The 26258-nt window shown below is 33.0% G+C and overlaps 10 protein-coding genes across 10 annotated transcripts; 6 read left to right on the top strand and 4 right to left on the bottom strand.

Moving 5' to 3' along the window:
* Window positions 1–12: 12 nt before the first annotated feature.
* Window positions 13–4753, top strand: NAEGRDRAFT_59477 (uncharacterized protein; the record flags this gene model as incomplete). Its single annotated transcript, XM_002671326.1, has 3 exons — window positions 13–166; window positions 579–3761; window positions 4104–4753. The coding sequence occupies 3 exons, from the start codon at window positions 13–15 to the stop codon at window positions 4751–4753; spliced, it is 3987 nt and encodes a 1328-aa protein (XP_002671372.1).
* Window positions 4754–4767: 14 nt separating this feature from the next.
* Window positions 4768–6451, bottom strand: NAEGRDRAFT_59476 (uncharacterized protein). The gene is made up of 4 exons (XM_002671274.1): window positions 6261–6451; window positions 5923–6205; window positions 5221–5880; window positions 4768–5173 (listed from the first exon to the last, which is right to left on the bottom strand). The coding sequence occupies exons 1-4, from the start codon at window positions 6435–6437 to the stop codon at window positions 4776–4778; spliced, it is 1518 nt and encodes a 505-aa protein (XP_002671320.1). The 5' UTR covers window positions 6438–6451; the 3' UTR covers window positions 4768–4775.
* Window positions 6452–6695: 244 nt separating this feature from the next.
* Window positions 6696–8250, top strand: NAEGRDRAFT_59475 (uncharacterized protein; the record flags this gene model as incomplete). Its single annotated transcript, XM_002671325.1, has 1 exon — window positions 6696–8250. One exon carries the CDS (start codon window positions 6696–6698, stop codon window positions 8229–8231), a length of 1536 nt encoding a protein of 511 aa, XP_002671371.1. The 3' UTR covers window positions 8232–8250.
* A 1411-nt stretch (window positions 8251–9661) lies between these two features.
* NAEGRDRAFT_52959 (uncharacterized protein) lies at window positions 9662–10630 on the bottom strand (the record flags this gene model as incomplete). Its single annotated transcript, XM_002671273.1, has 1 exon — window positions 9662–10630. The coding sequence occupies one exon, from the start codon at window positions 10628–10630 to the stop codon at window positions 9662–9664; it is 969 nt and encodes a 322-aa protein (XP_002671319.1).
* Window positions 10631–11044: 414 nt separating this feature from the next.
* Window positions 11045–11884, top strand: NAEGRDRAFT_73640 (uncharacterized protein; the record flags this gene model as incomplete). Its single annotated transcript, XM_002671324.1, has 2 exons — window positions 11045–11654; window positions 11700–11884. The coding sequence occupies 2 exons, from the start codon at window positions 11045–11047 to the stop codon at window positions 11882–11884; spliced, it is 795 nt and encodes a 264-aa protein (XP_002671370.1).
* A 183-nt stretch (window positions 11885–12067) lies between these two features.
* Window positions 12068–14501, top strand: NAEGRDRAFT_81566 (phosphatidylinositol-4-phosphate 5-kinase). The gene is made up of 3 exons (XM_002671323.1): window positions 12068–13026; window positions 13125–14172; window positions 14220–14501. Exons 1-3 carry the CDS (start codon window positions 12181–12183, stop codon window positions 14309–14311), a joined length of 1986 nt encoding a protein of 661 aa, XP_002671369.1. The 5' UTR covers window positions 12068–12180; the 3' UTR covers window positions 14312–14501.
* Window positions 14502–14515: 14 nt separating this feature from the next.
* Window positions 14516–15553, bottom strand: NAEGRDRAFT_73638 (uncharacterized protein; the record flags this gene model as incomplete). Its single annotated transcript, XM_002671272.1, has 1 exon — window positions 14516–15553. The coding sequence occupies one exon, from the start codon at window positions 15551–15553 to the stop codon at window positions 14516–14518; it is 1038 nt and encodes a 345-aa protein (XP_002671318.1).
* A 2113-nt stretch (window positions 15554–17666) lies between these two features.
* On the top strand, window positions 17667–21427 carry NAEGRDRAFT_73637 (uncharacterized protein; the record flags this gene model as incomplete). The annotated part of the gene is made up of 2 exons (XM_002671322.1): window positions 17667–21311; window positions 21386–21427. 2 exons carry the CDS (start codon window positions 17667–17669, stop codon window positions 21425–21427), a joined length of 3687 nt encoding a protein of 1228 aa, XP_002671368.1.
* An 881-nt stretch (window positions 21428–22308) lies between these two features.
* FM162 (uncharacterized protein) lies at window positions 22309–24528 on the bottom strand (the record flags this gene model as incomplete). Its single annotated transcript, XM_002671271.1, has 1 exon — window positions 22309–24528. The coding sequence occupies one exon, from the start codon at window positions 24526–24528 to the stop codon at window positions 22309–22311; it is 2220 nt and encodes a 739-aa protein (XP_002671317.1).
* A 205-nt stretch (window positions 24529–24733) lies between these two features.
* Window positions 24734–25961, top strand: NAEGRDRAFT_81564 (uncharacterized protein). Its single transcript, XM_002671321.1, has one exon. It carries the CDS (start codon window positions 24738–24740, stop codon window positions 25908–25910), a length of 1173 nt encoding a protein of 390 aa, XP_002671367.1. The 5' UTR covers window positions 24734–24737; the 3' UTR covers window positions 25911–25961.
* The last annotated feature ends 297 nt before the right edge of the window (window positions 25962–26258 follow it).

The following is a 26258-nucleotide window of genomic DNA, read 5'->3' as shown; positions in this document are numbered from 1 at the left end:
TTTAAAGGTACAATGGATGACATGATAAGTAGTCCAAGAGATTCCTCAAGGGCAAATTCTGTTCTAAAAGATCTTTTAAGTTATTATAACTTGGAATTGGAGGAGGAGGAAGAGAGTGACGATAATACAAGTACATTTAGTTTCAAACAACAAAATTATAGAGATGGTAAGTATTTTTTCTTCGGTATTGTAGTAATGGCCACATTAACAGATATTTCTTCTCTTCGCTCTTCCTATGATGATTACAACAGATATGTGGATGAGTTTGAATCGTTGGTGAATAAGAGAAATGAGTTGCAATCAGGTGATGGAGCTTTCTTAACAACATTTGAATCAAAACAGGATTTTAATTTTGGAGAAGACATTGATGAGGTGAGAAAAATGTTGGATGAGGATGATTTTATTGAAAATTATTTGACTTCCGTAAAAGAACTCAAAGAATCTGTTACCATTGCTGTAAGTAGATTTAATTGGAATCCTAATGAAACAAACAGTTATTGGATTATAGGTTGAAGAAAAAGTTCAAATTGTACCAAAAATTATCACCCCTGCCAAGACATCCATCAATCCCAACACAGAGAAATCTCAAAATAATTTCAAACCAGCGAATACTACAGTAGATATTATCACAATTTCAGAAGAAGCCATTGACAATTCTTCTTCAGAGCTTTTAAAAAAGAAATTCGAGGAGGAAGAAAGAGAACGAGAAATAGAAAGGAAAAAGCAAGAGTTTGAACTTAGGGAAAAACAAAGAAAATATCAAGAAGAGAAGAGAAAAAGAGATGATGAAGAAAGACAAGAGAATGAAAAAGTCAAGAAACAGTTGGAGCAACAAGAAATCTTATTCAAGAAACAGCAAGCTGAAATAGAGAGACAAATTGTAGCAGCCCAGAAAAAAAAAGAAGAAGAACTGCAGCAGGAAATTGAAAAACAAGAGATCCTAGAAAAGTTAATGCTCAAGAAACAAGAAGAGCAAAGACTCAAGGAAGAACAAGAAAGGAAACAAATCGAAGCATTAAAAACAGAAAAAGCTCTTCAAAGAAAGAAAAAAATTGACAATGACAAAAAACTCAAGGAAGTGGAAAAGAAAAAAAAAGAAGAAGAAGAAAGAATAAGAAAAGAGCAGGAAATTAAGAGAATAGAAGAGGATAAGAGAAGGAAACAACAAGAGGAGGAAAAGCTCAAAAGAGATATGGAACAAAAGAGGATTGAAGAAGAAAAGAAGAGGGAAAGAGATCGTTTAAAATCTATCAAAAGACTGTACATTATCAAATGTATATTAGAGTCAGTAGAGAATTCTAGAAAGTCAAAATGTTGGACTCTATTCCAGGACTTTGAAAGGTGGAGAGCAACAATCAAAAATTTCTCAAAACCTCCCCCACTCCCAACACCAACACTTGTGAAAGACAGTTCCTCTTCATCTCTTTCAAAGCCTTTTTCAATTCTTGATGAAGAAAAACTGGAGAACAACATGCCTTTTGAAAAGGATGACAACACAGTCGTATTGATCAATATTAGAGGAGAAGAAATATCTTCAATCAAAGAAAGAGTTTTCGAGCCATTCTATAATTTGAGAGCACTTTTTCTTGATACCAACGTTCTTCAATCTTTGGGTACGCTTAAAAATTTGAATCAACTTGAGTGCTTATCACTAAATGATAACAGGTTAACCTCAATTCAAATGAACAGAGAAATAGCTTCAAAACTCAAAGAATTGTATGCCATAGGAAATAATATTACTTCTCTTGGTTCTTTAAGAAATACTTGCCAATTAAGAGGTATTAATATGTGTAATAACAAAATTCAAGACTTGAGTGGATTACAAAATAATAGAAATTTACAATATTTACGAGTGGATATTAATCAAATATCAGATTTAAGAGTGTTGGATGGATTTTCAAATTTACAATACTTGGATTGTGGATACAACGAATTAGAATCTCTTCACAATTTCTTGAGGTATAACCTATTGTTAGAGGATTTAATACTGTACCAAAACAAAATAATGCAAGTTCCATCCTTTCATCAAGTACTTTTAAAGAGTTTGTATTTGAATACCAACCAAATTGTTCAGCTTCCTAACCAATTTTTATTTTCCCCTCTTTTGCAATATTTGAACTTGAGCAATAACAAGATTGAACACATATCACCACTCTCAAATTGTATCATGTTGAGGAATGTTAATTTATCTTTCAACAATATACAATCAATAGATGAGATATTACACCTAAAATATTGTAGAAACATTGAGGAAGTTAAAATCAATGACAACCCAATATGTAAGGGTGTTTTATATAGAGAATTATTGATTGGAATTCTCCCAAATTTGAACAATCTTGATGGTGAGCCTGTAAGCATGAATTCAAGATTTAGTGTAGTTTCTCATCTTGTTCACTATTCTCCAAGATTGGTGGGCCATTTGGTGTCATTTATCAATCATTCACTAAAAATCTGCGTTCCGTCAATTGAGGCAAATCAATTGAGAGAAAATTCATATAAATTTATGAGAGATGCCATCACCTTGGACAAGTCCCAAAGGAGTTTACAAGCCCTTCCAATAACAGAGTGGAATACAAAAACCACCTACTATTATATGTGTTCCAAACAAGTTATTGAGCGATCTCAATTCAATAATTACCATCAATGCCTTAGTGCTGAGAGATTTGATGAGAGGAGCTTTCAAAAGGTTCAGCAACGTTTCTCAAAGAGATTGGACACCCGTTTATCCCAGTATGAGCAAAAGTCAGAACAAAAATCAAAGCACTTTGAGGAGCACTTGAACTTTAATCCTAAAAAACACCAAAACCATTTCAGTCAAAATACTGAATACCAGGAAAAGGTTAACAAAATACACTCGGTATGTCTAATCCAGAGATGGTTCAGATTCTGGCGAGTAGCAAAAAGAAAACACAACGATCAACTTAAGAATGAGGCAGCGGTTAAAATTCAAAAGGTGTGGAAGGGCTACATTTCCAGAAAAAAGAACCTCCCTTGGATTCTTAAGGCTCTTCATACGAGACACCTAGCTGCAACCAAGATTCAATCTGTTTGGAAAGGATACAGAGTTAGAACTATTTTAAAAAGGGCTAGACAATTCGAAGCTGATGAAATATTTGAGTTGGAAAATGCAGTTGACGATTTGGAATATACAGGTGTGGATACTGATTTAATAGATGTAAAAATTCCAGAAAAAAGAAAGAATAGAAAATTCGAAGTGTACTATTATGATGTAAATACCAAAACAAGTCATGGAGGTGATGAAAATATCAAGGAACACTTTTTCCCTACTCAACCATCAAGTTCAACTCTTTCCAAAAATCAGAAATGGATATCTAATGAGGATGACGAGGTGAATACATCAACAATCAATACCTCAGAAAATGTTGAAGACGAGGATGTAGATGACTCCATTAGAATCAGTTCAAATAGTATTTTGAAAAATTCCATTTCTGATAGCCAAAATGGAACGAACCCAAATCTTGAAGCCTTAAAAAATAATTGGAACTTTAAGAATATTGAAACAGCTAAAGATTTGTTCGCCAAAAACAAGAGAATGAACAAGTTGAAAATGCAAAAAAAATTGAAAGAAGAAAGAAAAGACCCAATGAAAAGGTTGGAAATGTTTAAAAAGAACTCAGGAAGCAGCGCTCCAACACCTTCAAAACCAAAAACCAATACCAAACAAAATCTGGTCACACACACGGCCCAAATTGAAAGTGATATGGATTTGAGATCCATCTCCTCTAGAAGTACTGACTCAGGTGAAAATTTTAGGCTTCCCAAAATAAATACCAAAAGAAAGTAAGCTCTAATTTCCTCAATGATTTTTTAAGTGAGAAGAGGCAGAAGTTAACAGCTACTTCATGTCTTTAATGAAAAACTTATCAATTTTTATTGTAAATATATGGTCAACTGCTGGTTTATCAACATGTTGAAAGTCATTGAGTGGTCTCATGTAAGGGCTCAAAAATGGCGCCAGAAATTTTCGTACTCCCTACAAGTTCACTCAGTAAAATCAAATAAAATGAACAAACATCATCTACAACTGTTCATCCTTACGGTTTTCCTCTCGGCATCAATTATTAATGCAACACTTTCAATAGGGAAACTTAGAAAAATTAATCAAGTTGATAAAGTAATGGAAGGTTCAACTAGGGTAACAATGACTAACCCCTCAAAGAAATATCTGGTATACACAATATCAACAAGTGAGGATAAAACAGTGGAAATTGAAATCAAGCCTACCAACTCTGATAAGCAAGGATTATTCACTGTCACTGTGACATCATCTATACTTGTTTCAGTTAGTGATGAGAATGGCGGTTCCAAAGAGGTTGCTTTAGATCAAAAACAATATCTGGACACTGACAAATCAATGAAGCTTAGTATTCCTATCAAAGCTAGTACTTCTAATGGAAAAACAATTGATTTTGAGATAAATCCTCCTGATGGTATCAATCAAGCAACCATGGATATTATTGTGAAGTTTTCTGCCCTGTCCACAGAGGAATCTATTGGTATAATTGTTGGTGTGGTTGTTGGAGTAGTTGGAGGTATTGCAATTCTTGCAGCACTTTTCTACTTGTACGTATTGAAAAAACAAGGAGCACAAAAGATTGATGGTAAGGTGCTAACAGCTGCCTTGCAGGAAACACCTAAAGAATTTTTCAGACTAGTAGGGATTGCCTTCAATTTCAGCAAGGAACAAGTCACCAATTTACTGAAAAAGGGATTAGCCACCGTACCAAGATAAAAGGGTTATTTTTTACTTTAATTTATCTGAAATAGAGGCTTGCTGGCACAGTTTCACCGGCATCGATAAGAGCTTGCTTAGCCTTTCTGGCAGCATTTCTTACAATTTCAGATAAAGCTGGGTGAATATAGATACAGTTCAATAAATCGTCCAACTTTGGTCCTCCAGGAAGTCTGAAAAGAACAATGACTTGGTGGATGAGAGTAGAGGCTTCATGCCCCACTATGTGACAACCTAAAATCTTTCTAGTTTCTCTTTCAACAATGATCTTTACAAAACCTTCTTGCGATAACAGAGCCATACCCATAGCTGAAGCTGAGTAATTATTCTTAACAGAAACATATTTCAATCCTTGTTTTCTACATTCTTGCTCAGTCAAACCAACACCAGCAATTTGTGGTTGAGAAAAGACAGCATGAGCTATAGTAATGGATTAGTAATTGTCTAACATAAAGTGTGATACTTACGCATTCCTGTATGGTCAATTGGATAAGGCTCACTCATCTTTGAAATTACTGTTTCCATGAGATATTCAGATTCAAAATTGGCATTGTGTCTGAAAAGATAATTACCAGCAACATCACCAAATGCCCAAACATTAGGTGCGTTTACAGACTTTAAGAATTTGTCTACAATAATGAATCCATCCTTACTTGTTTGAATACCAGCCTTGTCACATTGTAAAATGTCAGTGTTTGGAACAACACCAGCAGCAACCAATAAACCTTCGGCTCTTACTTCAATAGTACCAGATGATTCATCACTTGGATTGGAATAAGTTAAAACAAATTCGTCATTTTCATATCGTGCCTTCAAAATTTTCATTCCCTTAATTACATTAATATTCTTCTTTTTAGAAAAGACTCGGTCAAATTCTTTTTGAACTTCTTCATCCTCGTGTTTTAAGAATCCACTTCTTACAAAAATATTAGTCTTTGTTCCAGTACTTGCAAAGAAATGTGCAAGTTCGGTAGCAATATAACCAGCTCCAATAACAATCAATGATTTGAATCGCTTTTGATTTCTCAAAGCCTCTCTATATGTCATGTATGGGGTCTTGTCCAATCCTTCAATTTCCTTTGACAAGTCTAATGCTCTTGCTCCACAAGCTACAAAAACTCTATCAGCTATTTAATTATTAGAATCCACTATAGACATTAATATCTTACCTGTAATGACAACATTGTCTTCTGGACTTCCAACTTGAACAGTTCTTTCTCCAACAAATCTACCAGTTTGTCCAACAAACCAATCTAATTTTTGATTAGCTTCAACTCTTGGAATGATTGAATCACTTTCTTCATCAATAGTCTTACAAACTCTTGAAACCATTTCTGAAAATCTAATGTCATAATCTAAATCATCAGAATTTTCCTTCTTTTTTACGTCAATTTCAAAACGATGTGCTTCTTCAATATTGTTTGCAACTTCTGCTGGATGGATCAACATTTTCTATATTTCCATTAAAATTGGATCGGATCAAAAAGAATAATTTTGAAAAACATACACTTGGAATACATCCTCTGTTCAAACAAGTTCCTCCCAATTTATCATTCTCGCACAAGGCAACAGAATAACCGTATTCTGTTGCTGGACGACCCAATTTACCAAGACCAGCACCAGCACCAATTACAATAATATCGTAATGTTTGGTAAAATTCTTTACGTTTTTAAGAAGGACCATGATATTTGATTTTTTTTGAAATGTGTTGTTGAATGGATCTCCTGCTTCACATTTCTTCTATTTATTTGTGATAGGAAAGGAAGGTCTATTATTTATTATCGGCGACATGGCGGATGCTTTAATTTTTAATAATTGTATTTGTTTATTGACTAGTATTGTTTCAATAGAATTTTATGTGATTGATAACAATAGTGTAATATTAATATAATATTAACTATCAATAATTTGTACCAATCAAATTTAATTATTATTAAAAAAATGATGGCACATGATGACAAATATTTTGAAGAGACAAGAAAAAGTTTATTTAAATATGTAAACAATAGAGCATTCCTCTCAAGTTCTTCAAGAAATCGTGGATCAACAAATAGCGTTCAACAATCTATGAGAGAACGTATTAAAAAGGTTGCTTTAATAGATAAACTAGAAACAGCACAAGTTGCTACAATCGGAAAGGGAAATGGTAATGGAGGAGGAGAGGATTGTTGTTTCTCTGTCTCTATGAATGAAAGAAAGAATGTTATTGCAGTTGCGAATGGAAAATCAGAACTTCTTTTATTGAATGAAGATGGACAAAAAACTAAACAATTTAAAACACAACACAGAGAAATTGTCACTCAAATACATTTTATGGATAACAACAAGCATAGACTTGAAAATGATAATAGAAAAACATCAACTAGTCATGCAATTGATGACGAATTTTTCTACACATCATCTTTGGACAAAACAATCAAAGTTTGGCACGGAGAAAATAATATTCAAACACTAAAGGATCACAAAGATTGGATTCGGTGTTTGGATACATCTTGTGATAATTCGACTCTTCTTTCTGGTTGTATTTCAGGTAGAATATTCGGATATGATATTAATAAGGAACACCAAATTTTGTTCCAAATTCAAAATGACCCTCAAAATATTCTAGGTGGATTAAATACTATTAATTCCATACTTTGTACAAATCATTCACCTAGCATGTTCTATACAGGATCTCGTGATGGATATATTAGACTGTACGACTCTAGAAATTTAGTTTTCAACTCTAATACAGGTTCCAATACTGTCAAACCAATTTTCAAAATCAAAGCTCATGAAGGAAAAATGAATCAATTACAAATTACCAAAGATGACCATCACCTTCTTTCTAGTGGTAGAGATAGTGTAATACGGTTGTTCGATGTTAGAAAATTACCTACAGGTACATCTGATCAAATTAGTAATTTGGACTCTAGTGTTATTCAAAAGTATCAAGATCACAAATGTAAGAGTTATAATGTCAGTAGCTGTTTCTTTGATAATGAAAAATATGTACTGACAGGAAGTGAGGATAATAAGGTTTACATTTATGAAAAGGATTCTGGAAAACTTCTCCGCACATTGAATGGCCATGAAGGTGTTGTACATTTAATTCTCAACATTAATGACAACAGATTACTTACCAACTCTATTGAAAGTTCAAGATTATTCTTCTGGGAAACATCAACACAAAAGGTCAATATTAAAATGGATACTGAAATAGATGATAGCTTTGAAAGGAGTATTTTAGAGAGAGTAATGAGACAACATGGTGATCAAATTCTAAATTTATACCACTCCAACAGTCTCAACAATGAGAATGAAAATATGGGTCTAGGAATGGCCATGAATCAGCTTGTTGTAAGTCCTGAAAACGAACACATCTTTAGAGATATTTTACAAACCTTCATTTCAACACTTGTACAAGAACAAGGAGGGAATAGCATTTTACCTAATCTTGATGATTTGCTTGATTCATCTGATGATGAAACGTTTTAAATAAAATATTTTCTTTTTTAAAAAAATGATTCAATGCCGTTCAGCCGAAGAAATTAAATTTTGGAAATCCTATGATGTGGAATGTTGGTATCAACATTGTTCCAACGTTACATTTCCTACTTTTTTTATTCCGTTAACAATTGACCAAATTACACAATTATACGAATTTATGACAGATAAAAAAACCATGAGTGAATTTAAAAGGAGGATTAGCATAAAAATGGATTCTTTTGATGATCTAAAAGATTTATTCACTTGTTGCATATCAACTGTTAAATACATACTACAAGAATTGGAAAATTATTTTTCAACACATCCATCTAGTAGTGGAGTATTTTTGAGAACATCATCAAATTCACCAAAAGACAGTATTGAGAGTTTCAATTTAGGAAGGAATAGAGATTATATGGTAAACACATTGGGAAATCAATTATCAACGATTGAGGAATACATCAATTTTCTTAACAATTTTCAAAAACATTCCCACACTGAAAATGAGCTGGATCAATTTTACAATAATCAAAATGAAATATTTAAAATAATAAGAAAGTCATATACTAATTTAATGAGAATATCAGAAAATAATCTAATGTATGGAGTGATTTTAATTTTGCTGAGTAAGAGAATAAGGTATTTACTTATTTTTTAACTTTTAAACAATTTGCATATTAGGAGAGGTTTTGAATGGATTTTGACAAATAATTACTATCACAAGGATCCCACTTATTCCCATTCTCATATCATATTGAGAGAATGGTGTGAAAATGTTGATTTCAAAAATGAGTTCAGATGCTTTGTTTTTAAAGGTAAATTAGTTGCAATTTCTCAATATGATCAGCATGTATTCCATCAAGATATTGACATTGAATTATCTTCAAGAAAAATTGTAAATTTTTTTAATGAAAAAGTATCAATACTGTCCAAGTATTACGAGTCATATATATTTGATGTCATGTTGAACCAGGATGATTTAATTTTGATAGAGTTGAATCCATATGATTATCATACAAGTGCTTGTTTATTAGATTGGAAGAAAGATGAATCAATACTTTACAATGAAAATCCAGCCAAGATAGAAATAAGGTCAACAAAATTTCCAATTCGAAATCAATATCACTTGTGGGAATATTTAGAAATTATTCAACATACAATACACTATTTTGAATATGAGAAGGAAAAGCAAAAAATGTGGATGGCTGGTTGTCTGATTCTTGTTGCAGCTTTAACTTGGCTAAAATATAAGAAAACTTAATAGAGCCTTTTTAATTGAAACAAAAATATTTTTGCTTGAATTAGAGAACTCATGCAAGTCACGTTCATTCCATTAGACACAAATAGATCATATTTTGAAATTCTTGCCATAAATGATTATATTAAACCAAACTTTGAAAATAACAACTGTATCAATGATATTATGAATCGACAAGTATTTATTCTTCTAACTTATCAATAAAATACTTCTCTGTATATTTCATACAATCAGCCACGAGTGAATCATCTGAAAAGCATGTGTTAAGGTAGAAAACATTGGCCTCTGGAACAGTTGTACGTTGTTTCTTCAAACCAAGAGCCAAGCAGTTTTCAATTTGCCTTCTACAAAGGACAGTTCCAATCCTTGTGAAAAATTCAAAATAAGGAACAAAACACTTATGAGCTAGTTCGTTGACATTATTTTGGTTTAATCCAAAAGTATCATCGTCATGAACAGATTTAACATATCGTTCCTTGGCACATTTCCTCAAATTTTCATATTGAGGCAATGCAGTTCTATTGGTTAAATGTTCAAAAAGTTGTTTTGAACGATCTTCGCTATTAGGATCAATTTTAGAAAAAATTTCCTTTAAGGAATCACTATTTTTCAAAAGTAAATTATCATGAATAATTGGAAATACATCTTTCAATTGGTGCGATTTGACATTTGAGAAATCTTCTCTTTCTTCTAATAATACTTTATACTTGGCACTTGAATCTTCATCTCGTTCCTGACAGTGCATTAAATTATAATAAAATTGGGCGTAATCCTTTGTTGATGAGTTTAGTCTTCCTGGTGTTTCTTCGGCATTAAAAGAGACGTATTTATCCAAGCAAGAAGAACCTTTCAAGTATTTCATAGAGCATAATCTTTCAATATAATGTGCTTGACCAACCTTTGGATCTCCAACAATTTTAATTGCTTGTTGATTGCAATAGTCAAAAATTTCCATCTCCTTATAAATGTCTCTTTGTTCTTGTGTTAATGTTTCCTCCGAGAAATGTAATGACGAATAAAAATCATTTAAATTAATTGGATCCGTAGTGTACTTGTTTGGATATTTAACAACACCCTCCTTACTACTACTACTATTATTAGCTGATGATGCTTGTTGTGTGATGTTGCTAGTTTCTCTTGTTGCTGACATTTTTTAAAACAAAAAAAAATATTAATTATTAAACAAGATGGAGTCAATCAAAAAGGCTTTGGAAATTTTACAAGCTAGGGATGCAAATAAGTTCACTGAAATGAATCAATGTTTTAAAACAATACATTCAATATTAAAAGATATGATTGAAAATGGAAACATTAATTATGATTCTTTGGAGGAAATTATCACTTTCTTATTGAAAGGAATACAAGATGAGGCTGTATTTGAAATGTTGTGCAACTATTCGAACAGAAAAGACTTGAATATCAATGATTATATAATCAAAATTTTGATGTATCTTGTTGAAATTACTAGACATCCTCCTCAAGAATTTAGGTATTTATTTATTTTACAATAGAGAACCTAATTCGATTTTATTGCAGATATGATCATGTTGTATTATTTGAAAATATGGGAAAGATTACATGTACTCTTCTTGTACATATTTTAAATCTTCCTTTCTATTTTCCTCAATTCGACATTAAATTGTTATCAGAGTTGGTTTTGGAAAATTTCATTAATCCTGATTTTGATAAGGATTTTGTGATGAGACTTGTATTTGATTCATACTTTAAATCATCAGAGGAAATAATGGAACAAGCTGATTCTAGTATATTGAAAATTGTAACAAGTATTGTTGAAAATTGTAAAACTTCTCAAATCAAATTAGAATATTTAGCCTTGTGTATTGAGGCCAGATTTACAGCTGAAACAATTTTCTCTCCTATTTCAAGAAGAAGATTAGAAACACTCATTGAAACAATTTTCGATGCAATATCGGAGGAAAACTTAGTGTACTCATCATTGATCGAAACTGTTCAAACATTGAAAAAGCAGTTATTGTGGAGGTCTGTAACAATTTTCATTCAAAATAACAATCAAGCTCAAATCCAACCTCCATTGAAAAAGAGAAAGCATGCAAAACAACATTTTCCCGATCTTAACACTTGTAAATCATTTCTCAAATTCCTTATAGCTTTAATAAGCAATAGATGTGATCTTGAAAGTATTTTGAATGACTGTAAGTTATTAGTTAGACTAAATTAATTCACTCAACAATATTCAGGTCTATCTCTCCTCATTAGACACACCAAACAACAAGAAAAACACCAATCGTCTGACAACCCCTGTGAGGCAAGGATGGATATTCTTTTTTTAATTCTCGATCTCTTAAGAGATCAATTGAACAGAAATGAGTCCATTAGATCTAAGAGATATGATACTTATGTTAGATTGGCACTTGAGAATTAAATGGTAACAATGAGTTTTTACTACTATTTAACTCACAACCATCAATTACAATACCATTCAGGTAATATGTGACAAGTTAATAAATTTATTCTTCGTTACCTTAAATTTCTCATGTCGTTAATTCTTTTCAAATCCGTCTAATGTCGTTTTGAGGAAATTAAAACAATTAAAAAAAAAAGGGCACCATTACCACACCATAAAACCGTGTTGTCAAAAATTGTTGGTGTGTGACAGCTCTTGACATTTTTTGAAACCACAAAATTCACCTTTATCATCAACACTTTAATTCAACAATTATGAGAAGACTATTTTCCCGTATCAAATTAGAGCCCAGAGCATCTGTGGCACTCTTCAAAAACACTGACGGTCAAAAATCCACTGCACTCTACGATCAGTTACAAGGAATGATTAATGAACATGACAAGCAACAGCAGCAACATGATGATGATGAATCCTCATGTAGTAGTAATAATAACGGTTCCACCACCACCACAAGAAGTAAAAGAAAAAAGAATTCCACTCGTTCCTCTTCAACATCCTCATCATCACAAATATTGAATGGTGGTGAAAATTCAAAGGGTAGTAGTAGTACTGGTATCAATGGTGGACTTTCTAAAATTTTGAATCAGGATACCATTTGGGGCCATGAATTTCCTTCCAATTCACCTGAACACATTCCCCAATTCCTATTTCATGCCATGGACTATTTGGAGAAACATGGCTTGGAAACTCAAGGTATTTTCAGACATTCTACATCGAAGAGTAGAGAAGAAAAGGTAATGAAAGAAATTGATGAATTATTTAAAAGTGGTGGAGCTAAAATGGCTACAGTTGATTTTAATGAATATGCAGATGTACATTTAGCAGCCTCTCTCATTAAGGTTTATTTGAGGAAACTGAGAGAACCACTATTAACAAACAAACTATACGAATCATTTCTTGCAACTTCAAAAATGATTAATACCACTTCAATATCAAATAATGATACAAATAATTTATCACCTTCAGAACTTGAGGAATTGGAAACTAGTCGTAAATGTCAATTATTACAACAAATTTGTGGTCTTTTGCCCAGAGCAAATTATGTACTGCTAAAAAAACTTTGCCTATTTTTAAATACTGTTTCGAAAAAACAACAAGTGGTATGTAATAATTTCAAAAATATTGAACTAATTTTTATTTTATTATTAATGTTTGTTAATATTTTATTTATTGTTATTTCAATTTGTTTGAATTTTAGAATTTAATGAGTCCTGAAAATATTGCTATTGTAATTCAACCTAATATATTATATCTGAAAGATCAAGATCCCATGCTAACTATTAGAGATATTTCCAATGCAACCAACGTCATCAAGTCATTAATAGTCAATGCTCCTCAAATATTTGAGGATGGTGTTTCAGACATTCAGACAAATGATGAAAATACAGCAACCTCTCAAACATGCAATGATCAAACTGAGGATGAAGATTTGAATAGTATTGGTGCCAGTACAACCCCTACTGTTGTTAATAATACTGCTACATTAAGCCGAGTGTATCACAAAAGGCAAGTGTCTGTTAAGATGGTTTTAGAAGTAGAGAATAATCTGTCTTCCATAACATCGGTTGAATCTGAAAGTTCAATTGATATAGCCACATTACCACATAATATTTCGATTGGTAGTGGACTTGGTGATAATCTTAATATGGATTGCAACCAACCATTTTATAAAGGTGACACAAACACAAATGGACAAAAGCACGGTTTTGGTATTTTAATGTACAACGATGGAGGTGTATATGAAGGCTATTTTATTGATGATATGAGAGATGGAGCAGGTAAGATGGTGTTTACAGATGGATCCAAATACGAAGGTGAATTCTCAAAAGATTCCATAACAGGTAAAGGTATTTATAAATATGCCTCAGGAGATGTCTACGAAGGCCACTTTATAAATTCAATCAAATCTGGAAGGGGTAAAATGAAATTTGCTGCAAATCAGTCCCATTATGATGGGGAATGGAACAATGATAAGAGAGAAGGTTTTGGCAAACAATCCTATCCTAATGGTGATGTTTATGAAGGTGAATGGCTTGGTGATTTCTCTGATGGTTATGGAACTTTTTCATCATCTGGATACACATATGTTGGTTATTGGAAAAGAGGTAAATTTGATGGGAGAGGAAGATTTGTTCTTTTGGACAGTAAAGAATCTCTTGAGGGATATTGGGTTGACGGACAAATTGAAGGGGAAACTCACTACACAGATGCACAGGGTAGAAAGTTTTCTCAACTCTACGAAAAGGGTGAACTTATTAAGAATGAACAAGTCATTGATGAGAATGAAAAGAAGGTATTAGACTTATTGGCAAAATTAATGGAAGAACCTATCAAATCTCATCCTCTAATTTCTTCTTTCCTAGCACAACAAATGGAACTTATTAATAAGGTAGTTGATGTTAATGACATTGCCTCAGATAATGAGCAAGCTGATAGCCAAAATTTAAGAAATGCTCTGTTTAAGATTTTAATCAATCCTCAAACTACTGTTGTTTTCCAATTATTGACATCTTTGGTAGAAATTGTAAGAGGATCTTTATCTCAATAAATATTACTGTACAATGGTTCATGTTATTATTCTATAACATTCTACTCTAAAAGTGGCAATCTTACTTCTAGAGATCCGTTCTCTCCTTTCACTACCACTGTTTTATCCAACTGAGCAAACTCTGGAGGATTATAAACTAAACTGACACCTTGAATAATTACACTGTGAGATGAGGAATCTAGTGAAACAATTGGGGTGCCTTGAATTTCGCAATTGTTTGGGCAAAGAAATCTAGCCACAATGGTTTTTTTCCCCTTTAGTGAGTCTTTAGAATGTTGTTTTGCTTCTGCTATTTCTGCTCTTGGAATTTTCAAAGCTTGTGTAGACTTTGGAATTTCGATGGTTTTTGTTTTCTTTTCAGGGGGGGTTAACTTGACTTGCTCTCCAAATGCTGGTGAGATTGATCGTTTTCTTTCTTGAGCAGAAGGATGCTCCTGGCTTACTATTTGTAAATGTTGCGATGATTGACTGGAAGATGATGAAGATGAAGCCACTGGGGAAGAAGGTGTCTTTACCTTTTTCTTTGAAATGTTTGGTTTTTGAATATTTGAGGGAACTACAGTCACAGGCTGTGTAGAAACAAAAAGAGGAACATGAGAGAAGGTTGTATTTGGAATGGGGCAATAATTTGGTGATGATGAATACTGAATTGTTGGAATACTAGTGGAGAGAAATTGGGTTGGTGTTGAGCTAAGAAAATAAGCATGATTAGGTGACAGAGAAGGAGAGGATAAAGTGTTTGCATGTGTGATATTGGTGGAGGGAATGTGTGAGAAAATTGGCAAATGGCTATCAAATGATGAAGACCTAACCACTTGGGCAGGTGATGTTTGTACGTATTGAGGTGTGCCTGAAACATGCGCACGATATGAGGAGGCACTTCGATAAAGGGTTGCAAAGGTTGGAGAAATTGTTGGTGATGTTGTTGTTGAAGAGTGAATTTGTGGTTGTGTGGTGGCGGTTGTTTGGGGCGGAATTGAGCTTCGAGTTATACTAGTTGCGTTATCATGACTACTGTTTAACGATCGTTCATGCTTATCTACTGTTCGAACAGTATAAGTTGTTCCTTCTTTATCCATTGTGCAAGAACAATCTCCTTCTCCAATAACAATTTCTTTTCAAAGCTGCTAAGGAAGGATTTGTAATATTATCAACTGGACAAGGAGGTGGTATGAAATTCATTAATAAGGGAGGAACAATGTCTTCCTCAGGAGATGTTTGTTGTTTGTTGTTGATGGTAGATGTGTTGATGGTTTGTGTTGCTCGTTTTCTGTAAGGATACACCATTTGATGTGGTTGCAATACAGATTCGATTTGTTCTGTTGGTGGATTCATTTTGAATGGGTTGTTTTTTTGTTTTTTTGAGAAATTTCAATTTAATGAGAAAATATTCTTAGCAGTATGTTCTTCAAGAAACAACACTTAAAACCTATTGTTAAAAAACACCCGTTCAAGATGCAATAGTGTTACATGTTGTAAAAATAATAGTAAGAAATCAGTGACAACTCTGAATATGTATCAAAACAAAATACGTATTGGTCAAACAACTTTTGCCAGTCAAAAATATCTTGCCACTTTGATAAGAACAAGAGTGGATTGACCATAATGTTCGGCATGAAAGAAGAAGAAGTTCTGTAGAATAATAATTCAAATTGACTTTGATGGTTCGAATTTAGTCTTGAAATGGTTACAGACTTCAATTTTTCTATTTTCTCCAAAGGCTTTATTTCATCAATATGTCCCTTAAATTTGAAATTTATGAAAGCATTTAATATCACTTTTGAAAACATTGGCACTTTACTCTCGATATGATTAGATTTTTCTTTCAAAGATTGGGTACTACAACCGCCCGAACCTAAGCTTGCCAATGGAAGCCAAATAGTCAAACACACAATGGTGAAGTATTGGATACATTTACGAATCTGTTAGTATTTAGTTGCAATATATTTTTTTTATATATTAATATTAAGCATCTTTTTTGCTGCCCTTTCTTCGCAGGCTCACTCAACCTTGCCGTCTACAGCTTTTAGAGATGCTTCCAAGAACCAGTATAGATATATTGTTCCATCATTTTCTGACGATGCTTTCATGTCACATATTTGGATAAAAACACAAAAGGACTCCTTAACAGTGAAAGAATTGAAAAGAGAAACAGGATGTATTATATAATATTCCAAGACTTCTTTCTTACACATTTAATAATGGAAAAATAGATATGCAAAACTTTTCAACAAATGCCGTTTCCTACATAGGGACAGAGTAAGCTCTTTTTTAAGGGAACAAACAGTTAATTCTATAGCCTTTGTTGCCGCTTCTATACCAGCAGTTTTTCAAAAATTGGTGATTAATATCATTGAGGGACAAGTGAGCAAAGCAGGACTTGTGAAGATTATTCAAATCATTATAGAGTGTTTGGTATGATTTCTCAGATTTTGCACTCTTGATACCTGTTTGCAAAAGTTCTGGACTGGAGATGGAATAACAATGTGATTCAATGGTTTCTTGGAGAAAGCAATTTGAACATTTCAAGTATTGGATTTTGAGATTTAGGAAGATAATTTCTAGCAGAGGATAACAGTACAAAGGGAAGGGCTTTAGAGTTATTTTTTGTTGGTGGCAGCCATCAACCAAGATCAATAACATTGCACCGATACAGTAAGAAAGAAAATGGTAAGGATATTGAGCTATGTCCTCCAAAGTTGTACATCAGCCCCCATCCAAAGAAAGGAGCTTATGGACATTGATAGTGGAACTTTGGTAGTGTGTCACTCAAAAAAGTTAAATCCCAAGTTATGGACAACCAAATTGGTTGTTTGCTGGAGCGGCCAAAACAACCAAACAACCTTGCAAAAAAGTATTCCTGGCTGATATTGAGCAATGGAAAAGTTTTGGAGTAGATCACAATCAATTCAAACACATTATAGAGGAAAATTCCAAAGGTGGAGAGGAAAACAAAGAAACTCTAGATAATTCTAAGCTCCAGTTGTTAATTGATAAAAAAATCATCAATTACCACTGTAAAGAGCCCATTCAAAATCAATAATAAATTTAAAAAAAATGCAAAACCAAACACCCAAAGATTTGCAAAAAAATTACTATGTAAAAAGTCCTCCGAACTCACATCATCAACAACAAATGACTAAACAAGAATTATTTAACAAGAAATCACTATTAAATATTACGAATTTAAAAATGTCTTCATCAATTCCTAAAAGAATACATAGTAGTATGCAATTCGGAAAGGGCATATGGCACATGATTGTTTCTTGGATTCATTTGGTCTTGATATTATCAACCATGCTTTGTGTATCAAACGCAGTTAAAAGTTCTTACATTCATGATATACAAGTGAATTCTTACTTTTTCAAATCTTTTGGTGTTCAACAAAAAAACATTTCCAATATTTACCACCATTACTATCATGCTTTGGAGGATACAGTGACAACTGGCAGATTTTTTGTGAACGCAAACGAACAGTCAAGCTTGAACAATTTGACAATTTACATGAACAATGTGGCAATACACTCTCAACAATTAGTTTCAGTTTCAAGCCATGAGGAGATAATTTTTAATGCTTCTGCTACAGGATTTTCAAATAATGAACGAAACTACTTTTGGAAGATTAGCAATGGCAATTCTTTATTGAGTTTATTAACATCCAACCCTTTAACGCATTCTATTACTCGAGGACTTTTACTTAAAGTCAATACTAATGATTTACTGCCTTCCATCCCTTATAATTTTGATTTTATTGGTGAATACAACTCCTCTAACAGCAACATTACTATGGAGTATATTTCCTTCTCATTTAGTGTAGAAAGATTGCCAAAATCCAATGTTATAGCTCAAATCAATGGAGGATTGTATGAAGAGTATTTACCAATTTACTCTTATAATACTCGTTCCAATTTATATCCAAAAGAATCTGATTTTGGTAGTATAATTCAATCAGATGGGTCCTTACAACTTTTTTCAACAAGTTATGATCCTGAAAACTTACCACTAGTGGATTTTGTTAAAGAGTCTTTTATTTGGTCATGCTTTTACATAAAAGGCCATTCCTACAAGCTGAGTGGAAAATCTCAATTGAAATCTGACATTTCCTCATCAGTATTACTACCTTGTACATTTGAAACACCTGTAAACACATTTGAATCAAATTATAATATTCCTACAGAAAATCTTGAATATTTTAATACCTATGTGATTTGCCTTGATTATAGTGTTGGTTCAAGATCTGACACCACTTTTATCATACTTCGAACATTAAATGCCAATGAATATTGGGCAGTTAGAATTTTCCCAAGTATCGACACCACATTCATGGATCCAACAAAGGCAATAGTATTGAGTGGTGAAATTTTTCCGGGTGGAGTTTTACTTTCTGGTGTAACCTCATTGAAATGGGAGTGGACTGTGAGTTATTTAGGACGTGAAGATCAACAAGAAACACCAACCATTGTAAAGACTTCCTCTAATTCAGTACTCTATTTAGAACCTAGAACTCTTTTGAGCAATGAGAAGGCATACTCTTCCAGTCCTAATATTTATGAGTTCTCCGTTAAGGCTATTATCAATCAAATATACATTGTTAATTCAACATTTAGGAGAAAGGTTGCTTCAAAGCAACAAGATAGTATTATAGATAGCAGTTCAATTTCTATTTATCCATTACTTGATGGATTTAATAGGCCATTATTAGACAAATTTGTTATTGAATTTCCTGGTATTACTTCTTCCAGCGTCTCTGCAATATATGAGATTTATTACTCTATTGAAGGTGATACAATGAAGCTCTTGACCACTTCCACACATATGAACAAGTTAACAACTTGGTTACCCTACTCTCACACAAATCAAGTTGATATCCATATATTTTTACAAATTAATGATCCATCAAAGGAATCATACAACTTTAGATATTGGATTGGAACTAGAAATATCAAACTAAACAACACTAGCACTGATCACAATTATCTCAAGGCGACCAAATCCAAAATTCAAAACATTCAACAGCAAGTCATTGACATTTTGCCAAACATCACAGATTTAATGAAGAAAAATAATGTAACAGTTTTCGAACCAAAAATTATTCAAGATATTTATCTAGACTTGGACAAATTGTGCACTACTCTAAATGAGTATGCAGCCTTTAATAATTCTGATGAAGAAGGAATAATTAGAGAACAAATAGCTAGTGCAGCCATCTCGGCTCGAGAACAACTGAAAACACTTAATAGTTCTAACACTTTTGCACTTTCATTATTTGATCTATTCAGAATGGATATTAATTTAATTCAACTAATTTCCTCTCTCACCAAAAAACCATCACATCTATCATCTAGATCTATATCGCTCATAGTTGACTCTCTTTTACACCCATTGCTTGTAAATTTTTTGAAGGAACGAAATTTATTCATCACCAGAACAATAGATGTCATAGATATGAGACCAACTAGTGAAGTCAACAATCCTAAAGTAGAATTTTCATCTCTATTCTCTACATATTCTAATTCTTTCCTTACTATTCTTGACTCGTTACTGTCAACAGCAAACGCCAACACAATAATTGTTAAATCACAAGTTCTTGCTGGTTTTTGCCAAAAATGGATTCACCAGTTGTCTATTAGACTTTTAGAGGAGTCGGCGCCTTCAACTGCTGTAACCATTACAAACAATAACGTAGAAATAAGCTACAAGAGAGATTTGTTGAGTAGTCTGATTGGTGCTGGATTTGGAGAAGGGGCCTCTGTTTCTGTTGATTACTCCAACGACACTAGAGAATGGAAAGTGAACAATAATTTACTTCTTATCCAACTTCCACCTGAAATTAGACAACAAAGTCTATTCATTTCTGATATTGAGTTGAATTCTGATGAGATTATCCATTCTAATACAGAAAGAAGCACATTGGCCAACTCGTTGGATGCATCCATCATATCTCCACTTCCTTTGAACATTACAGATCAATTTGTTGGGTTCAAGATTGTAACTTTTAAAAATACAGAAGGCAATTCCAAAATACTTGGAAACGTAATGATAAGTGTAGAATTACTCTACAATCAACAATCATTGAAATTGAGAAATTTAAAGTCACCAATAGAGATGGTATTCTTTGCTGATCAAAGTGTCTACCTACCTACTTACTTGTGGATGGGGGGTGGATGCCATTTTTGGAATGAAACTACAGAAGAATGGTCAAAGGAGGGATGCACCACTGTGGCATCTTATTCATTCCTCGGTAATTCCAAGCCAAAGGATAGTTTGATTACTGATGATTCCAATCCTGGACTAAATAGAATTTATTGCTCTTGTAATCATACCACCCTTTTTGCTGTATTGAAGGCAAACACATCAGATGTTGAACTTATCCAAGATTTTACCAATAAGGTTTGGGGAGATATTACATCCTGTATTTTAATTTTAATTTTCTCTGTTGGACAAGCTATTTTTCTACTTAGTATAAGGACACCACACAATATTTCGCTAAAGTTTAGAGGTTTTATTCCATTTTTTGGAATTCTAGTCCTGATACTCGAAGCACTTATCAATTTGACTAGAGATGGAATGATTATGAATATTTTCTTGACAGGTGTTGAAATACCTTTCATGGATACAATAGATGGAGCCTTGAGAACTGTTATCGATCCATTATATTGTGCCATGCTAGTTCTCTACATGTTGAATATTTGGCAATACTACCACAAGGAAAGATTCCAATTCTTGATGAAAAAGTATCAAGAGAAAGATGAAAAATATTCAATTCGTAGATATGTTAAATTCACTTCCAGATCCTATTTAGTTATGCCATGTTTGACTCTTTATGCTGCCCAACTGGTTACATATATCATATTACTAGTACTGGCTTCAGTTTCAGTTCTTAACTTTAAATTAGTATTTACAGTATTTAGTTTAATAAGGGCTTGCTTAATTACATTGAGTGTAATAGTTAGCTTCTCTATTATTATTTTTATGGAAATATTCATGAAGAAAATGTTAAATTTCAATGATGTAAAGACTGACAACTTTTTGAAATTTGAAGGTACTTTTAATGGAGATGTTTTCCTTTTCAAAATTGAATGGATAGCTTATATGTTCATGGCTAGTTTACTTGTTCTAGCAGAAGGTTATGATGTAATGAACGTAATGTATCCAAATCTGTATAGCAATACTTTTAATGAGGGTTCTCTTGCTTTCCAACTCTACAGCAGACAAGCTCACATACACATGCTTGAAATTGCTCCAATTATTTTACTTTTTATGGTTAAGCTATTAATTCTCTTGGTTTATGGAGGATTTGTAGCTTGTATGACAGCTAGAAAACACACATTTTGTTGCACTAGAGGATCTGAAACACAAAATACTTCTGACAGTGAATTATTAGATGTTGTAAATGATCCGGTATTGGGTCCATTGTTTGAATTTTATGCAATGAAAGAATTTACCCTTCCACTAGTATATTTATATCGTCAATTGATTGACATTTATTCCTTTGAAGGTAATTTCCATCACAGTATGTTTGAGAGATCCCAACATGTGAGGAAGATTTACAAAAGATTCCTTAAAAAGTACAGTCCTTTTCCTCTCTCTATCAGCAGGAAAACGATGAGAATGTTTCACATTAGAAAGGAGCAAGATGAGGCTATAACTGCACAAGAACTGGAAGACCTTATCACAATTCTCAAAGTAGAAACAACCGAACAGTTGATGGGAGTCTATTGGAGATTTAAACAAACAGAGACCTTTAAAAAGAATGAAAAAAAGAGCGTTGTGAATCCATATCTAAATGAAGATTTATAAACCATTTTCCATATTTTAATAAGTAAAGATTTTATTAATGCCTTGTCGCTTTAGGAAAGAAAATGTCTGTCAAACTGAGGGAACTGGATTGTTTGGTTGGTTTTGTAGTTTTATGGAGTGTTTGGCTTGTTTTGTTTTTCTGGTGTGGTATTAATTTTACATCTTCATCTGAATCATCCCAAGAAATTTGTGAGTAACCTTGTGGATAGGGCTCGTTCTTGTCAATTTCGTCTTGAGCAACAACAGGATTAGCCTCTAGTGAGAATTCTATCTGTGAAAGATTTGTCGCAAGTTTCAACTTTTTTGTATTGGATTCATAATGAGATGTTGTCTTGTTGGTTGCTGGTTTGAGTACTATTTCGTCATCATCGCTTAATTCTAAAATTTGTCTTGTTTCAACATGCTTTCTTTTCTTTGATGGCAACTGCTGATTGTTAGCAGTTTTAATAATAATACTTTCCTCTGGTGATTGTTCTAAATCAATATTATTCAAAATCTCACTTTCATCAAAAGCATTTTCATCCCCACTGTGGGGAGAAAGTGATAAGTTATATATTTCATCAGATTCCAAGTTTGTATCTTTTGGTACCAGAATTGGTATTCCATTATTGTCCACCAACACTTGCTCTATTGAATGTTTAGAGGCAAGTTGTTTTCTGTGAGGGGAATGCTTAATAATTTTTGGACTAGGTATAGGAGAAATATTTACAAAATTGTCCAAAACATCTAAAACTTCTAATGATCCCACAATTCTTTGGGACTCCTTCTTCTTATTTGGGGTGGATGGCAATGAAAAGCTTGTTTCTGATCTATTGTACATATGGGAGAGTAAATCTTGGGTATCTTCTAAATTGATTTGGGATGTATTCACAGTGTCTGTTAGGTCAATAATACTGGTATTTTGGGTTTGTGTATTTTGGGGAATAATTTTTAGAAACTTCTTATGGGAAGGAGGGTATGATTTTCTTTTTCTGTACACTTTAGTTATTGATGATGATGGGGAAATATTTGAAACACTTGTAATTTTCTTATGATCAATCATATTGGATGACCTTTCCATGTGTGAGAGTACAGAACGTGGAACAATTACAGGTTTTAGGGGTGTATTATAATCACAATATTTTCCAACTTGATCTCTCAATTCTAAATTTTCATCTTTTGAAGTACTGTACACATTTTTTGGCTTCAATGTGGATACAAATTCTATTATTTCCGAATAGGATGAATGGAGTGAGTAGGGTACTCTATAAATTAATTGTGAGGTTGGATCTTTGAGTTGGGCAGAAGACCATCCAGATGGAATAATACCAACAGTAGTTGCTCCAAAAATTCTTTTGTGCTCAATTATTGACCGCATATTGACTTCCTTCTTTGATTTTACAAAAATTCTACCTTGTTTAGGATCACAGGTAAATAAATCTATTGGGATAATATCATTCATACATTCTAATAGTTCATATCTTTCTTCGGGCACAACTATTAAAGTTTGAAAAGTAGTTGCTAAAGCCAACATTAACTCCTCTTTACCCAAATGGTCAACCGCAATCAGAATATGAGTTGTATCTGGTAGTGACTTGATAACACTTATTACTTGTTTACCAGCCTCTTGTCTCGTTGGAAAATCATACATTTTATCCAGAAATGTGTCATCAAGGTAGAGGTGGTCAATTTTCTTGTCTCTAAAGCAAGGAGCTTGCAGAATTCTTGCATCATATCTGAAATCTCCTGTAAATAAAACATTTCCAAAATAGCCTTCCAATAAAAACATAATACTTCCTGGACAGTGATTAGCATCAATGATATTGACTTGCATATAAGATGTATCCTTATCATAAACAGTCAAGGCTTGATTCATACCAACTGACATTGATTGTGACAAGTTACTGCTATTGTTTTGAGAGGAAGAAGGATTATTGTTAAACTTGACCCAATAGGATGGATCCCTCCAAATATTAACATCATGATGAATATTTAAATTCGTGTCTGTGTGATCCTGCATTGGACTGGGTGGTACAAGAGGAATGTAATAGGTTGGTCCCTCCTCTAAAGCAATTATTCTCTCTGGTTCTTGTAATTGAAACTTTTTCAAGAGTAATCTTTTGGTTATTTCACTACAAAATATTATTCCATTATTCCAACTTGGAGTAAGACCACCAGTGTGATCCGTATGAAGATGGGTTAATAGATAAATGAAACATCCGGGAATGTATTTAAATTCATCAACAATGATCGGAGTGTTTGGTAACCGTGCCATGATGAATATTAAAAATTTTCATATGTGTTGAATGTGATATAATTTGGAATTGTTACAATGTTATTGTTTGTCCATTCGAGTCAATTCGGAGAGAGTTTTTTATTGTTCAACCTGAATAAACAGAAGGGATTTTTTTTTTAAATTTTAAAATAACGCATCCATCAGTTTCTGGAATGAACAAAAATCAATCTAATAATAAACAATAAAAAATGTCTTCATCATCAGATAACCACGCCAGCAGCAGCGGAGAAGACAATTCTTCATCATCTAGTTCTTTGATCCGATCAAATATTTTAGAATATTTAACCGATCCACAACTAACTAATAATATAGAATTACAAAACAAATTAAAAAAAACAAAACCTCAAACTTGGCTTGTATTAGTATTACACTTTTTAATGTTAAAACATGGATTTAGATGTGTTGGATTGAATGAAACTGATCAATGTGTAGAATTACCAGAGGGACAAATTCTTCCTCCGAACAACTTTGATTCAAACGTGGAAATGTTCTCTCTCAAGTACAAACACACACAAAGAACATTTAATTTTACTCTAAAAGTATTAATGATGGGACAAACTAAATTATTAGTATTTTCAACCATTTTACTTTTCCCAAATATTGATATCAATGAGAATTCAAACTTGAACATGTCACAATATGCCAAACAACAAGAAGAAGAACAAGTCTATCAGTTGGAGTTTAATAATCTTTTTGAGTTTATTGACAGAGAAAAGTTTAATGAAGTTATCAACCAAAGTAACGATAATATTGATTTTATTTCTGTTTTTAAGAATTTACAAGACTTGGAATATCAATTTAAAACTCAAATTCAAAACAAACTGGTTCCAAAAGAGGGATTTGAAACAATTAGCATGTCATCCACACAATCATCCAATAATGCAACTACGACTAACGTTTCCTCATCTCTATTAGAAGATCGTCAACCAAGACAATACATTCCACCAAGTAGAAGTATGTATGATGAAGATGATGACGATTTTGATCCACTACGAATTGGCCCTCCAAGAAGAGGAGGATATATTCAACCACCTATTGGTGGTAGACCTTATCGTATTGGTGATGAAGATTTGTATCCTGGTTTGGGTCATTTACCACAACCTTTTGGAGGAAGGGGATCTGGTTTTCCATTTGGTGGAGGCAGCCAGGTTGGTCCAAACAATCCATTATTCTTTCCAGGTTCAAATAATAATAGAAGACCTAACCCAGGCTTTATTCCAGGTGCTAGATTTGATCCAATCTATCCTAATGCACCTTTTGGAGGTCAAGGTAGAGGAGGTGGTCAACCAAATCCAGACCATCACCGAGTTCCAAGAGATTTAGATGATGACGATGAGGATTTTTCTCACTTTTATATGTAATTGAATCCACTTATTTATTAAATATTTGTAAACTATAAATTAAAATTATTGTAAAAATTAGCCACCTCTCGGTTTAGAGAAAAATCTCAAACATAAATAAGCAAAAATATGATAAACAAGAATAAGGGCACATGATAAACCAATGTTAATCCAAGTTGATGACATTGAAGAATCCATTGCCAAATTTTCTAACACGGCTGCGCCATTTGGAAATGGACAATAGCTTGAGGAAGTGCATTCAAATGTTGAGGACGTAAATTCATTAATACAAAATGCCTCAAATGCAAAATGAAAGATACTAGTCCTGTTTGTTAATAATAATTAGAATAGATAAGGATGAAATGTGTT

The sequence above is a fragment of the Naegleria gruberi genome (assembly GCF_000004985.1).
Source record: "Naegleria gruberi genomic scaffold NAEGRscaffold_62, whole genome shotgun sequence".
Classification (NCBI taxonomy): Eukaryota; Heterolobosea; class Eutetramitea; order Acrasida; family Naegleriidae; genus Naegleria; species Naegleria gruberi.
The sequence above is the reverse complement of the archived record's forward strand: the minus strand, read 5'-3'. Positions and strand labels throughout refer to the sequence as shown.

Coding starts and splice junctions, on each gene's coding strand:
- NAEGRDRAFT_81564 (XM_002671321.1), top strand. CDS start 24,738: ATGTCTTCATCATCAGATAACCACGCCAGCAGCAGCGGAGAAGACAAT.
- NAEGRDRAFT_81566 (XM_002671323.1), top strand. CDS start 12,181: ATGAGAAGACTATTTTCCCGTATCAAATTAGAGCCCAGAGCATCTGTG. Junction 13,027..13,124: donor TTTCGAAAAAACAACAAGTG/GTATGTAATAAT, acceptor TTTGAATTTTAG/AATTTAATGAGTCCTGAAAA. Junction 14,173..14,219: donor TTCTCAACTCTACGAAAAGG/GTGAACTTATTA, acceptor AATGAAAAGAAG/GTATTAGACTTATTGGCAAA.
- NAEGRDRAFT_59476 (XM_002671274.1), bottom strand. CDS start 6,437: ATGGTCCTTCTTAAAAACGTAAAGAATTTTACCAAACATTACGATATT. Junction 5,881..5,922: donor AGACAATGTTGTCATTACAG/GTAAGATATTAA, acceptor ATAATTAAATAG/CTGATAGAGTTTTTGTAGCT. Junction 5,174..5,220: donor AATTGACCATACAGGAATGC/GTAAGTATCACA, acceptor CCATTACTATAG/CTCATGCTGTCTTTTCTCAA.